At 37.2% G+C, this 15,360-nt stretch overlaps 1 protein-coding gene across 6 annotated transcripts in view; it reads left to right on the top strand.

Moving 5' to 3' along the window:
* IWS1 (interacts with SUPT6H, CTD assembly factor 1) overlaps positions 1-15,360 on the top strand; it is a 64,900-nt gene that overhangs the window by 8,549 nt on the left and 40,991 nt on the right. For all 6 annotated transcript variants that reach the window (XR_016019828.1, XR_012497198.2, XM_074334569.2 and 3 more), the window contains exons 3-5: positions 11,628-12,657; positions 13,846-14,035; positions 14,454-14,511. Coding sequence is in view for 4 of the 6 variants with exons in the window: in XM_074334569.2 (XP_074190670.2) it covers positions 11,628-12,657; positions 13,846-14,035; positions 14,454-14,511 (1,278 nt within the window). In the remaining 2 variants the exon portion in view is untranslated. The remainder of the gene's footprint in view (positions 1-11,627; positions 12,658-13,845; positions 14,036-14,453; positions 14,512-15,360) is intronic.

The following is a 15,360-nucleotide window of genomic DNA, read 5'->3' as shown; positions in this document are numbered from 1 at the left end:
TACTTAGCATAATATCCTCTAGGTCCATCCATGTAGGTAGGGTTTCCTTCTTTCTCATATATACACCACATCTTACCCATTCACCTGTTCATGGACACATAGGTTGTTTCCATATCTTGGCTATAGTGAATAATGCTGCAGTAAACATGGGAGCACATATATCTCTTCAATATCCTGTTTTCATTTCCTTTGGATAAAAATCCAGAAGAGGGATTTCTGGATCATACGCTAGTTCTATTTTAAATTTTTTGAGGAACTTCTATATTGTTTTCTGTAGTGGCTGTACCAGTTTACATTCCCACCTGCTGGTTTCCCGTTTCTCCATGTCCTCGCCAACACTTGTTATCTCTTGCTCTTTAGATGACATTTCATTTTGACAGGTGTGCGGTGATACCACATTGTGGTTTTGATCGGCATTTCCCTGATGAATAGGGGCGTTGAGCATCTTTTCACATACTTGTTGGCCATCTGTATGTCTTTGGGAAAATGTCTGTTCGGTTCCTCTGCCCATTTAAAAATTAGATTATTTTTTTGCTGTTGTCTGAGTTTCTTATATGTTTTGGTTGTGAATCCCTTATCAGATACATGAATTGCAAATATTTTCTCCCATTTATTAGGTTACCCTTTCATTTTGTTGATGATTCCTTTGTTGTGCAGAAGCTTTTTAGTTTGATGTAGTTCCAACTTGTTTATTGCTTTTACTGCCTTTGCTTTTGGTGTTTTATCCAAAAAAAAGTCATTACCAAGACAGATGTCAAGAAGCTTACCCCCTGTATGGTATTTTCTTCTAGTTTTACAGTTTCAGGTATTAAATTTAAATTTTCAGTCCATTTTGAGCTGGTCTTTGTATATGGTGTAAGAGGTCCAGTTCATTCTTTTGTATATGGCTGTTCAGTTTTCCCAGCATCATTTATTGAAGAGACTGTACTTTTCCAGTTGTATATTCTTGCCTTCTTTGTCATAAGTTTACTGACAATATATGTGTGGATTTATTTCTGGGCTGTCTATTCTGTTCCATTGATCTTTGTGTCTGTTTTTATGCCAGTACTATACTGTTTTGATTACTATAGCCTTGTAACATAGTTTGAAATTAGGAAGTATGATGCCTCCAATTTTGTTCTTTCTCAGGATTACTTTGGCTATGCATGGTCTTTTGTGGTTCCATGCAAATTTTAGGATTGTTTGTTTTATTTCTGTGAAAAATGCCATTGGAATTTTGATAGGGATTGCATTGAATCTATAGATTGCTGGGTAGTATGGACATTTTAACAATATTAGTTCTTCCAATCCATGAGCATGGAATATCTTTCCATTTATTTGTGTCTTCAGTTTCTTTCATCAGTGTCTTGTAATTTTCAGTGTATAGATCTTTCACCTCCTTGGTTAAATTTATTCCTAAGAAATATTCTTTTAGTACAATTGTAAATGGGATTGTTTTCTTAATTTCTCTTTCTGATAGTTGTTAGTGTATAGAAACACAACTGATTTTTGTGTATTGAGTTTGTATCCTGCAACTGTACTGGATTTGTTTATTAGTTCTAACAGTTTTTTGGTAGAGTCTTTAGGGTATTCTGTCTGTAATATATTATTTACAAATGGTAACAGTTGTATCTTTCCTTTCTTATTTGGAAATATTTTATTTCTTTTTCTTGCCTAATGTCTCTGGCTAGGACTTCCAGTACTATGTTGAATAAAAGTGGTAAAAGTGGGTATCCTTGTCTTGTTCCTGGTCTTAGAAGAAAAGCTCTCAACTTTTCACCATGGAGTATGTTAGCTTTGGGCTAGTTATATATGGCCTTCATCATGTTGAGGTATATTCCCCCTGTATCCAATTTGTTGAGAGTTTTTATCATGAATGAATGTTGAATTTTGTCAAATGCATTTTCTGCATCTGTTGAGATGTCCATGTGATTTTAATCTTTCACTTCATTAATGTGGTATAGCACATTGATTGATTTGTGGAGGTTGAACCATCCTTGCATCCCTGGAATAAGTCCCATTAGATCACGGTATACAGTCCTTTAATATAATGTTGAATTAAGTTTGCTAATATTTTGTTGAGGATTTTTGCATCTGTGTTCATCAGGGATATTGGCTTGTAGTTTCCTTGTCATGTCCTTGTATGTTTTTGGTATCAGGGTAATGCTGGCCTCATAAAATGAGTTTGGATGTGTTCCTTCCTCTTTGGTTTTTGGAAGAGTTTGAGATGGATTGGTATTCTTTTTTAAATGTTTGGTAGAATTCACCAGTGAAGCCATCTGTTCCTGGACTTTTCTTGTTGGGAGGTTTTTGATAACTGATTCCGACTCCTTACTAGTAATTGGTCTGTTCAGATTTTCTGTTTCTTCATGATTCAATCGTGGTAGGTTGTACGTTTTTAAGAATTTATTCATTTTTTCTATGCTGTCCAATTTGTTGGAGTATAATTGTTCTTAGTCTTTTATGATCCTTTGTGTGGTATTAGTTATAATGTTGTATCTTTATAATTTTATTTATTTGAGTTCTCTCTTTTTCTCTTGGTTCATCTATTTTGTTTTTCAGAAAACCAGCCCGTAGTTTTATTGATCTTTTTTTTGTCTTTTTAGTCTCTATTTCTGCTCTGGTCTTTGTTATTTTCTTCCTTTTATTAATTTTGGGATTGGATTGTTGTTGTTTTCTCTAGTTCATTGAGATGTAAAGTTAGGTTGTTTGAGAGCTTTCTTTTTTCTTGATATAGGCATTTATGTCTGTAAACTTACCTGTTAGAACTGCTTTTACCGCAGCTTCATGTTTTGATATGTTGTATTTCCATTTTCATGTGTCTCAAGATATATTTTCATTTCTTCTTTGATCCATTGGTTGTTTAATAGCATATTGTTTAATCTTCACATATTTTTTCAATTATCCAGTTTTTTTCTTGCAGTTGATATCTAGTTTCATACCATTGTGGTCAGAAAAGATGTCTGATTTGGTTTTGATCTTCTTAATTAAGACTTGTTTTGTGGCCTGACATGATCTGTCCTGGAGAATGTTCTATGTGTGCTTGAGAAAAATGTATATTCTGCTGCTGTTAGATGCAGTGTTCTGTAAATTTTTTAAAGTTCATTTGGTCTAACGTGTAGTTTAAATCCAATAGTTCCTTATTGGTTTTCTGTCTGGGTGATCTATCTATTGTTGAAAATAGGATATTGAAGTCCCCTACTACTATTGTATTGCTGTGTTATTTCTCTCTTCAGGTCTTTTAATACTTGCTTTATATATTTACGTGCTCCAATGTAGAGTACATGAATATTTACAAATGTTAATGAACTCCTTGTTGGATTAACTCCTTTATCATTATGTAACGACCTTTGTCTCTTATTACAGTTTTTGGCTTAGAGTACTTTGTCTGATATAAATGTAACTACTCCTTTCTTTTGGTTTCCATTTGTATGGAGTATCTTTTTCTATCTCTTCACTTTCAGTCTGGGTATGTCCTTAAAGCTGAAATGAGTCTCTTATAGGCAGCATATAGATGGATCTTGTCTTTTTAATCCATTCAGCCACTGTCTTTTGATTGGCGACTATAGTCCATTTATATTTATAATAATCATTGATAGGTATGGACTGCTTATTGCCATTTGTTGTTTTCTGGTTATTTTGTAATTCCTTTGTTCCTTCCTCTTGCTCTCTACCTTTGTGATTTGATGATTTTCTGTAGTGGTATGCTTAGATTCCTGTATTTTCACCTTTTGTGTATCTACTTTAGGTTTTTGCTTTGTGGATTACCATGAGGTTTACATGACATATATTTATGTCTATTTTAAACTGATAACAACTTCTAACACATACCAAACCTCTACATTTTTATTTTGTCCTCTCCACATTTTGTTTTTGATGTCACACTTTACATCTTTCCCCTGTATACTTTAATAAACTGTAGTTGTAGTTATTTTTAATGCTTTTATGCATTTTAATTTCTTTAATACTAGTTTCACTATATTTTTGAGTTCTTTTTTTAGTAGTTGCTCTAGGGTTTACCACATATATCTTAACTTAGCAGAATCAGCTTCAGATATACAGTAGCTTAAATCCAGTAGTATGTAGAAATGCTACTACTATGTAGTTTTATTGTTTTTTCCCTGTTTGTAATATTATTGTTATACATATTACATCTATTAATGTTACAAACCCAACAATATTTTGCGTCACCATCTGAAGTCATTTCCTTAGCTTAATACAGCTTTGCTACCATGCACGTCCTTTGTAGTGTTATCGGCAAATATGTTACACATATGTATGTTGTATTTCTATATATTACAGGCCCAGCTGTACACCACATACATATTAGTTGGTGCAACTGCTATTTAAATCAATTAAAGTAAGAAAGGAGAATACATGCATTTATATTGTCTTTTATAATTACATAATTAACCTTTACTGGTGTTCATTGTTTTTTTCATGTGGGTTTGAATTATTATCTGAGGTCACTTGCTTTCAGCCTGTGAAGATCATTGTTTATTTCTTGTATGGTGGATCTGTTAGATATATTCTCTCATTTTTTGATTATCTGGGAAATTTTCATTTCTTTTTTACTTAATATTTATTTTTGAAAGATTGTTTTTGGATATAGGATTCTTGGTTGATTAGATTTGTTTTCAAGTACTTTGAATGTTATCCCACTGCTTTCTGGCCTCTATTGCCCTGTGGCAAAAATTTTGAAACAAACTAATGCAGTCAAATTCTGGCTCCTTTAACAGAATAGTTTCTGAGGTCTGTGTGTGATATTTGTTTTGACCCCAGGATGGCTCCTCACAACTGTCTTAGTCTCTGGTTCTCTGCTGCAAACTAGCTGGCCAACGGTTTTATCTTGACTCTTCTCCCAAGTGCCTTTCACCAGAACTTCCAGTATTCTTGAGAGTGCCTTAGCCTGAAATTCCCCAGGCTTGGTTACAAGTGAAGTCAGTTTCTTTGGGGACAAATTAGAAGCTGTCTGGTATACTGCTCCTGTTTTCTCCAGGCAGAATCTTTGCACGAGGGCTCTGGAACTAGAGGTGGATAATGGAAAGCTACTTTCTCCGTGAAACACCACTCCAGAAGCTGAGCTCTCGGTGAGGGGTGGGGAGGGATTGGGTAGCTCTTGGCTTACCTTTCCTGACATGGAGCCTCCCTCTCACAAGTTGTTGCAAAGGTGTTCAGGTATTGTCAGGATGCTGCACCCAAGGTAGAGCCTTTCCATGACTGAGGACTGAGTAGAAGATGGGACACCCCACCTATTGGTTGCACTCGCCTAGAACTTAGCCTCAGCAACAGGTAGCTGCAGGCAGAATGGGAAAGGCTGGTGTTGTGCTCCTCCTGGGCAGAAAGCCCTCCACCCAGCTGGAGGGAGAGGTACCCTGTGTTCAGGCTGAAGCAGTCTTCTCCACTGAGCTTTGAGGTTGGAAAAGTGCTCTCGGTTCAAATACCAGAGACTCTTCTCTTACCAAATTTTTGTAGGTCTTCTTCGATAGGTTCTTCTTCATTTGCTCTTTGCTTATAAGACCATTTCCAGAGGCTTTCAATGGTTGTTTTTAAATATTTTTAATTTCACTGAGGAACAGGTCATTGGAACTTTTCAGACTGTCATTTGGCTTCATTCTTATCTTTTTTGCTGATTGGTCAAACTTCCCCATATTCCCCAGTTGTCCCAAAAGGACCCAGAATGCTTTCCTTGTCTATTAACACCATCTCTACTGGGCCCTTTGATCTCTCTCATCTCATTCGTGTTCCTACCTGTGTGTGGGTCCTGTCTGGCCGCACAGTACGGAGAGCAACCTAGTGCTACTTTCCTGAACAAGGCATTCGGAGTAAGTCAGCTGTGGGCACTTGGGGGCAGGTGTGTATACTGCGAGACATTTAGTGTCTTGGTTCCCAAGCACTGAGTAAATGAAAAGCTAGTTAACATCTCTCTAGTCACTGACAGCCAGAAAAAGCTCCCCACATTCACAGATTCCTCCTTCAGCGAGGGTCCAGAGCCACCCTTAGGTCCAGGACACGGAGATGGACAACTGAGGCGTGGTAAGCATAAGAAAGGAAACATATTTGGCAGAGCGGGAATACAAAGGAGGGAATGGCTAACCAGCTCAGCCTTCACAAATGATGTATTTGAGTTGAGTCTTGATAGGTGAATGCTTTGTAATAAGATACTTTGTTACGAATGGTTATAACATTTAAGGAATGTTCACAGGCCCTGTGCTGCTTTACATGCATTGGATCCTCAGAATAGCTCTCTCCAGATATAGATACTGTTCCTAACTCCATCCCATGGAGGACATTGAAGCTTTGGGAAGCTTTAGATCATGGAGTAGAAAAGGTCCGAGCTGGGGTTTGGACCCCAGTTCTTTCTGACTATAAAGACCATGTTCTTCACTGTCTCATTATGTTGCACAAAGTCCATTCTGCCTAGAGAAAAAGATGGGAGAGGCTTCAAAAAGGGGTATTTGCCCAGTTTTGAGGTAGAAAGGACTTGGTAGGGGAAAGATAGTCTAGGCAAAGAGAACTGCACTTGGAAAGGCCTGGAGGTGACGTAGTGCATTTAGCTCCACTTGTCTGGATGAAGTTTCTAAAATGCAGTCAGAATCACTTGGGTTAAAGTCAAAATGCAGATTTCCCAGGTTTATGGGGTTAATATCTGGAGGTAAGAAATACAGAAGCCTGTACATGTTGCACCAGAGCTGCTCAGGTGATTGTTAATGCACACGCACGTTGGGGCTTGCTGGTGCGTGCAGATGTTGGTGAGGAGGCAGACCTGGGAGTGAGCGAGGGAGGCTGCTGTTTGCTTCATCACTGTAAACTCTTACGCTTTGTGTAGAATTGTTTCCCCAGTACTGTCATCAGGAGTGCTTTTGTTTTTTGACAGTCTGGTTCGAAGATCAACTAGCTTTTGACAGACAAAGGACACTGAGGTATATAGCCTCGTTTTAGTAATGTGTGTGCTTCCTGTAAAATTGGAGATTCTTAAAGTCAAAGCCTGTAGCACTCCAGGAGCTACATGACAGTTACAGCATTGTTGTTTTTTTGCTGGTTTAGCTCAGATTATTTCATAGCTAGTTAAGCTGATGTACATCGACAAACTCCAAGATGAGGATTTCAGATATCTTCTGGAACTGAGGTTCAGTGAAACGTGTTTTTGAAAATGCTTCTATAGGTGTTTTTCCTCGTGGACTCTACTGTGTGACTTGGTGTTGATTCTTCACCAACTTATAATGGTAGGTTTGTATGCAAGTTCAACAGTTTTGAGTTTGACTCTACTAGTGGATAAGGAACAAGCAAGTGTTCAGAGTTGTTTGGTTCTTTATAAGGATTTCTACCTGACATTCATATATGGTTTTGAAATTTACTAATTGCTATTTGCCTTATGGCAATTTTATTACTTACTTTGTAATTTAAAATGTCAGCTGTCTGCTTGTGTTGTGGCTCTCGCCCATAGGAGTGTGACCACCGTGGTGTGTCTGTGTGCCGAGGTAACTGGCTGGTCATTCACTGTGGGTAACAAGCCACTCATGACTACAGTGTGAGTGGTGGTAAGAGGGGCGTGTTACAAACACTTCTAAGGCCCCGAGGACCCTCAGGGTGCCCCATTTGTCGGACAATTACATTAGGGAATTTTTTACATCATTAAGAAAATAGCAGTTAAAATCCAATTAAATGTGTTGTAAGAGGCATTTCTAAATTAAAAGTATGCAGGACAGTATATAAAAAAATTATACACAGTAAATACAAAATAAAGCTGGCTTAACTGTATTAATAATACATGAAACAGCCTTTAAAGAAATGTATTATATTAGAGATAGAGAAGGCCACCATATAATGGCAAGAATTTCACTTTATCAAAAAAATATACCTAAGGTACATACTAAGGCTATAATTATGCATCTAAAATGTAGGGTCAAATATATAAAGTAAATTTTGACAGATTATGAAGAGAAAGGTGTTAGGGAAAGCATTTCAGAATTCCTCCAACCAACTGATAAAGCAAGCAAAAAAAAAAGATAAATCAATATAATATATATCGTTTGAGATAAACAACTAACACATGTGATCTAATGCACCCAGTAATTTCAGAATATAAAAGCTTTTCCAAACACATGGAGCATTAATGAAAATTAGTAACATACTGGGCCTTAATACAACTCTACAAATTTAAAAAGATTAATATTAAATTTTTTCTAATAAAATGTTGCTTTTATCTGCTATATTAAGATTATTTGTGAGATCTTAAGTTTTTAAACTATCCCAAAAGAAGGGATAGTTCACTTACTGGAACATGTATAATGACATGTCCATCACTATAGTATCATACAGAGTATTTTCACTGCCCTGAAAATACTCTGCACGCTGCCTGTTCATCCTGTCCCCACACCCAGCCCCTGGCAACATAGATCTTTCTACTATCTCCACGGTTTTGCCTTTTCCAGTATGTTACATAGTTGGAATCATATAGTATGTCAATTTCTTTCACTTAGTAATATACACTCAAGGTTCTTCCGTGTCTTTTCATATTAAAATTTTGTTTAATTCCAGTTGACATTGAATATTGTGTTGGTTTCAGGTGTACAGAAAAAGGAAAATGGCATTTAAACAGCAGTTTCTACCATTGAGTTGTTGTAGTCATATCTGATTTAATAAACTGTATTTGGGATTCTTTTAAGTTTGTGATTTAAACTAATTCCTGAAACCAGTTTTAAAATTTTGAATATTGTTTTGATAACTTGTAAGCTTGTGTAATTTCTAACATACTCTTTTCCCAAATCTTGTGATGTCATCACCTGAGTGCATTCTAAAGCGTCTATCGCTTAGCACTTTCTTACTGCAGTCATTTCTTACCTTTTTTCCCCACCGTGCCACACATAATGGGTAGATACTCAGATTTTTATGAAACTCCTTAAAAATGGATTGGAATTCATAATTTTTGTAGTCATTATCATGTGTAATGTCCTTGTAATGGTTGCTTATTTGGGAACGCATGCACCACGTGTCAGGAAATCCAGGGTAGAGAGTAGCAGGTGAGTTTTTGTATGATGGCTCAGTTCATGGTTTCCCTTGTTGGGGAGCAGCTCCCTCTGCGTGCCCCTGTTCTGGCTGTAACCTATCACATCACTGAGTCACGGCATCTGATATTGCCATAGCCAATTAGGTTCTCTCCTGGGAATTCAAAGTTTTGATTCTAGACACTGAAATTAAGCGTGGTTAGCGCTGACTAGACACTAATGGTGTTCTAGTGAAAAGATCTTTTAGTTCCCTTTTCCAAGCTCTGAGCTGCCTGGGCATTCCTCCCTTCTTGAGTCTTCATTCAACCCACTTTGATTCTGAGAAGATTGTTCTTTTTTCTAGCACCAGCCAGAGGTGGTTTCTGTTGTTTGCAACTCAGATAAATTGAATCACACACAAACATGGTGTGAAAGTTACGTCACGGGTGTGTCATAGAAAGCATTCCAGAAGCCAGTTACAGTTTTACTTTCGCCTCCTGCTGTAGTTGCTTCTACTGGTATCTGTATGTGTCTCCTTCCCCCCTCAGTAATCCAGTTAACTTCTTAACTCGATCTTCACAAACTAATTGCAAATACCTGTTGTCTACACACCTTTTATAGCTCAGTCTCAGATTAGTTCCTGTAGGCTTTCAAAACAATCATGCATACCTTCGTAGTGCATATTTCACTGTATTGTTATGATGTATTTGGCTGGCTCCTCATTAGACAAACTTGAAGGTCAGGCACTGAGATATGTTCAGCCTTGATTCCTTGCACTGTCCACATGGGAGGTCCTAAACAAATGCTTGTTGAGTTAACCTCTATCTTATTCCCACCTAAGTCCTCTATTGTTCATTCAACAAATTCTTACTGTATGTATATAGTAGATACCATTCTGTGCTCTGAAGATACCACAATGAAGAAACCCCAAAAATGCCTGTCTTCTTAAAGCATGTTATATTCTAGACAGTTATTATTTTCATCTGCATCTCCTAAAATATAAAAGAATTAAATGATGAAGCATGACTAAAAGTAAACTTTTAACAATATATGAAGTATTGTACTAGATCAGAAGATACTATATTATTTCTTCTTCCTAATACCACATTTAATAGATAAATGCCAGGATTAGTGGGATAATAGGCTGTGTGACTTGACAGGGACTCTAGTGCTGTGCTGAGTGCCCAGTGATAATAAAAGAAAAACGCCTTTGGAAAATTTGGAAAGTTTATGATTTTAGAAAGCTTCCTCTTGAACATGTTACATTTGGATGACTATGTACCAATTTCTGTTTCTTTGGAATGCTGTGCTGTCAAGATGGTAATAAAATATGGAGGGGGGGAAACCCCTCAAACTTTTGCGTTTTTAGCTTATTTTATATTTGTATTCTCTTTGAAGTTGTAGACACAGCATCCTTACTCTTCTTTAAATGAGCCTGCAACATATTAAAGTATAGGTGTTGTGAAAACATTTCATGCCATTTATCTTGTCACTAGGTTCTCTTGTCAATTATCTTATAGCACAATTGATGGGCATGTACATTATTAAAGACTCTTTGCATCTTGGAAATTTATCTATGGTAAGTTCATGTAATGTCAGTCATATTCTAAAGAGAAATATTTGACTTAGTAAATTTTTAACACAGAAATAATTGGACTTTATTTTTTTGATAGAAGTTTATTTTTCATGTTAAGTCAGAGATAGGCAGTCCGGGACAGGTATAGCCAAATATTTTTATACTTGTTAAACCAGAATGTTATCACTGTGTTATTGAAAGTTCAGATACTGCGTGAGGAAATAATTTCCCTGGTCCTAAAAACTTTGTTATCAGTGTCTTTGTGTGTTTAATTTTGTGTATTTTCCTCTGCATTTTAAAAAACATAGCTATTACATACATATGCTAAGTTTGTATATGTTTTCCTATTACTTCCAAGTAACATTGTGTCGGTATAGTTAGATAAGTCATGTTTGCTCTAAAACTTTTCTACCTGGGTTACTAGATGTATGACCCAAACTGCTCCAAGCCTCAGTTTTCTTACCATGGAGAGTACTGTTGTGAGGAGTAAATGAACGAATAGGAGAGAGCCTGATGTGGTATTTGGCTCTTGTTAGGTGCTTGGTAACTGTCAGCTACACCTCTCCTTGTTTGTTTCAATTGACCTGGGAGAATGAGTCCTATGTGTTATTCGACCCTTTGAATAAAGTTCTTTAGTTCTTTTCCTTAAAAATAGTTTTAAGGAAAATGAAATTGTTTTTTAAAAAACTTGGGTACATGTTTGTATTTCTTTGAAAAATATGTTTAGGAACTAAAATTATGTGAGAAAGTTAGGCTTGCTTTCTTTTTCTTTTCTTTTTTTTCTTTTTCCATTTTTCATCTCTTCAAAATTCAAGTCTTCTATATAGTAAGCAGGGGATATGCTTTACAATGTGTGTTGCTGAAAGCTAGATGGGTTATCTTTTCCCCATTTGGGGATCCAAACCATGTTAGTGATTTCACAGATAGATGGCCTTCTTTAAAGTGGGATGTTTCTGGATAGGTAGAGAACAAGAATTCTACACGTATGTAGTCATACATTTTAAAAAATCATTGAAAAATTTTAACGTTTTACTACCAAACATTTTTTTGCACTTTTCTAATTTTTTTCTCCTTTTATTTTTCAGAATGAAACTAGTGATCGAGAAGATGACCTCAACAAAAGACATCATGTGACAGACTCTGAGAATGAAGACCCCTCAAATCTCAATGCTAGTGACTCTGAAAGTGAGGAGCTTCAAGGCCAAAAGGACAGTGACTCTGAATCTGAAGAACATGCAGAGCCTCCTCCAAGCGATTCTGAAAATGAGGAAATCAATCACCATGGAAGCGACTCTGAGAGTGAGGAGACCAGGAAATTACCTGTTAGTGATTCTGAAAATGAGGAACTTCTTAATGGGCATGCAAGTGACTCAGAAAATGAAGACGTTAGAAAGCATCCTGCCAGTGACTCAGAGATTGAAGAGCTCCCCAAAAGTCCTGCCAGTGACTCTGAAGCAGAGGATGCTCTGAAACCTCAAATAAGTGACTCTGAGAGTGAGGACCCTCCAAGGCACCAAGCCAGTGACTCCGAAAGTGAGGAGCTTCCCAAACCTCAGATCAGTGACTCGGAAAGTGAGGAGCCTCAGAGGACACAGGCCAGTGACTCCGAAAATGAGGAGCTTCCCAAACCCCGTATCAGTGACTCTGAGAGTGAGGACCCTCCAAGGCACCAAGCCAGTGACTCCGAAAGTGAGGAGCTTCCCAAACCCCGTATCAGTGACTCAGAAAGTGAGGACCCTCCAAGGAACCAGGCCAGTGACTCTGAAAATGAAGAGCTACCCAAACCCCGAGTGAGTGACTCGGAGAGTGAGGAGCCTCAGAAGGGACCTACCAGTGACTCTGAAACTGAGGATGCTTCCAGATGCAAACAGAAGCCAGAGTCAGATGACGACAGTGACGGGGAGAATAAGGGAGAGGATACAGAAATGCAGAATGACTCCTTTCATTCAGACAGCCATATAGATAGGAAAAGGTTTCACAGTTCTGACAGTGAGGAGGAAGAACCCAAAAGGCCAAAAATTGACAGCGATGAAGATGAAGAAAAAGAGGGGGAGGAGGAGAAAGTAGTAAAGCGAAAAGCTGCTGTGCTTTCTGATAGTGAAGAAGAGAAAGCATGTAAGGATTATGGTTTGTCCATAGCTTTGCTTACGTTCTAAGCTTATAACTGTAAAGCATTGAGTATTTTTCTGGAATGTTAGATCTGTATTCTCTCATTCAACTTGATGTTCTAAAATATCACCTAAACACTGGTTTCCCTGATTTTCATTGGCTAATCTGAATATTAAATTTCTTTTGAGTTCTAATAGCATTTCTTAAGTTCTGACTGCCTCAAAATGATAAACTAGACTTGAGTTTCAGTGGTGATGTGTGAGATTTAGATTTTTAACTGGACAGGGTAATATTTCAAAGAAATGTATTTATATGAAAACCCCACTGTATCCAGAGTTGGCTGTGGGACTTAGCTAATGTGCCAGATGCCATCCAAACAGCAACTGAGCACTCACGTGTGAACTCTTGATTTAGAGACTCCATGTCTCTGCACAATAGTCCAGTCTTTGCTACTTGATTACTTTTTTATGAAACTTTATTTTGGAAAAGAAATATTCCCTTACAACCTGACAGTTGTTATAGGAGAAGGCAAAAGACCACACACATGCTACTTGACTGTGGGAGATAATATTTTCCAAACTGACTATCAGTGATCAACAACATGGGGATTCCACAAAAGAATATCCAGCCTTTTTAATGCTGCTAATACAGTGGTACCTTGATTTTCTAATGTAATCCGTTCCAGAAGACTGTTTGAGTTCTGAAACATTCGAAAACAGGCAACAGCTAGGCTTCAGGATATTGCACTCAGCGGAAGCCGCGTGACATGTTCCACTTCCCGAGGCATGTTTGAAAACTGAAGCATTTACTTACAGGTTTGCGGTGTTCATTAATCGAAATGTTCGTCAATGGAGACTTTCAAAAACCGAGGTACTACTGTACAAGCAGCATAGAAGGTATTCTAATCATGCACAGCAGTCTGGTCTCCTTTTCTCTGTTCCCCAAAAGGAAAGGTAGCTCGTGATGCCTATTTTCATATTGATGCATTCATTCTTCATCTTTTGATCTTTTTTTCCCTGAACAACAAATAATTGTAAGGTGACTCTGAATGAACCTTTTAGTTATTTTTTTTATTTTAAACTGTCAAGGGGCCTTTGATTTTTGCCATGTACTGCCATTTTAAAGCACCTGTTGTACTTAGTCATACAATGACCATGACAAAATAAGAGTAATGATGATTTTCTTTTTTGACAGCATCGAAGAAGAGTCGTGTTGTCTCTGATGCAGAGAACTCTGACAGCGATGTTATATCAGACAAATCAGGCAAAAGAGAGAAGACTGTAGCATCTGACAGTGAAGAAGGAGCAGGGAAAGAATTATCTGATAAGAAAAATGAAGAGAAGGATCTGTTTGGGAGTGATAGTGAGTCAGGGAATGAAGAAGAGTAAGTGACAGTATAACAAGAGTTTTCAAGTGTTCGTATAAGGTGGTAGAAAGGGATTTACTTTTTTTTCTTTTTTTAACTTGCATTAAAATTTCATATTGAGGTATAATACAATCTCAAAAATACTGTCTTACATGAATCTGTGATGATAGCAATCAAAAGAGTGGTTGGCTCTAAGATACTGTTGGGGACTGACTACAAAGGGCCACAAGGGAACTTTCTGGGGACATGGAGTGCTATATCTTGATTAGGGTAAGGGTTATTTGAATGTGTACTTTTGTCGAAATCCATCAAAATGGACACAAGAATGTAACATTTTACTATATGTAAATTATACCCTATTAGAGAAAGGTTTTATGGTTCTTATGCAAATGAGAAGAAAGCAAATGAAAGGTTGTTATATTTCCTTATCTTCTAGAAATCTTATTGCAGACATATTTGGAGAATCTGGTGATGAAGAGGAAGAAGAATTTACAGTAAGTATAAGATGGAAATATTTTCTCTGTGACTGTGCTTTTTTGTTTTATGGCAGTGGGTCTCTAATAGGCAGTTCTAATAAGTTGAAATACACAACTGTGATGTATTTAATAGAAAACTCTAGAACAAAGGGATTCAGAAAATGAAATAAAAGGGTCTACAAAGGTGTAAAAGGGAAATGACAGGCAAAATTGAATTAAGGGAGGGGAGGGAACACATTAAATGAGACAACCAAAGGCACTTCATAGTGCTAAAGAGAAAGATTCACAATAGTTATGGAACTTCTGATTCTAGCAGTGACAGTCTAGGTAATTTGGGCCAACCCTTCTAAGGACAGCTAGAAAGGCTAGACAAAATGTTTAAAAATCTACTCATTATCAGGAACAAGGTAAAGAATTACTAAGTCAAAGACAGGAAAGACAAATTTAAAAGAGGTAGGTTCAGCATCTAGAACTGCTTTTTCTGGGATATTTACCTATTTGGGCTGAGAGGCTGATCATATTTTGACGACCTCAAGGCTCAAGAGACAAAATTTGGAGGTCAGGCCTGCTGAGATTAGGGCACCCTGAAAATCCCATGCTCTGGATTGGGAATCCTAGGATTAAGGGTGAACTGTACGTATTGGCCTTTGCTCAGATTTTAGGCGGGCTGTGAGGCTTCTAACCTAGAGAACCTTGGTCTTAGAAATTTGATCCAATGATTCTTAACCCATTGGCTAGTGATTCTAGGCACCTGGCTAATGCAAACAAATCCTTTTGGGACAAAGGTAATATCTTAGGTCTCTGTTTCTATATAGTTTTTCAAATATACAGTATAGTATTCCATAAATGTTAAAAAGAAAGAATAGT

This window comes from Rhinolophus sinicus, chromosome 17, assembly GCF_057876585.1.
Source record: "Rhinolophus sinicus isolate RSI-liver-muscle chromosome 17, RSI-T2T, whole genome shotgun sequence".
Lineage (NCBI taxonomy): Eukaryota > Metazoa > Chordata > Mammalia > Chiroptera > Rhinolophidae > Rhinolophus > Rhinolophus sinicus.
Note: the sequence above shows the minus strand (reverse complement) of the source record. Positions and strands in the feature narration are given on the sequence as shown.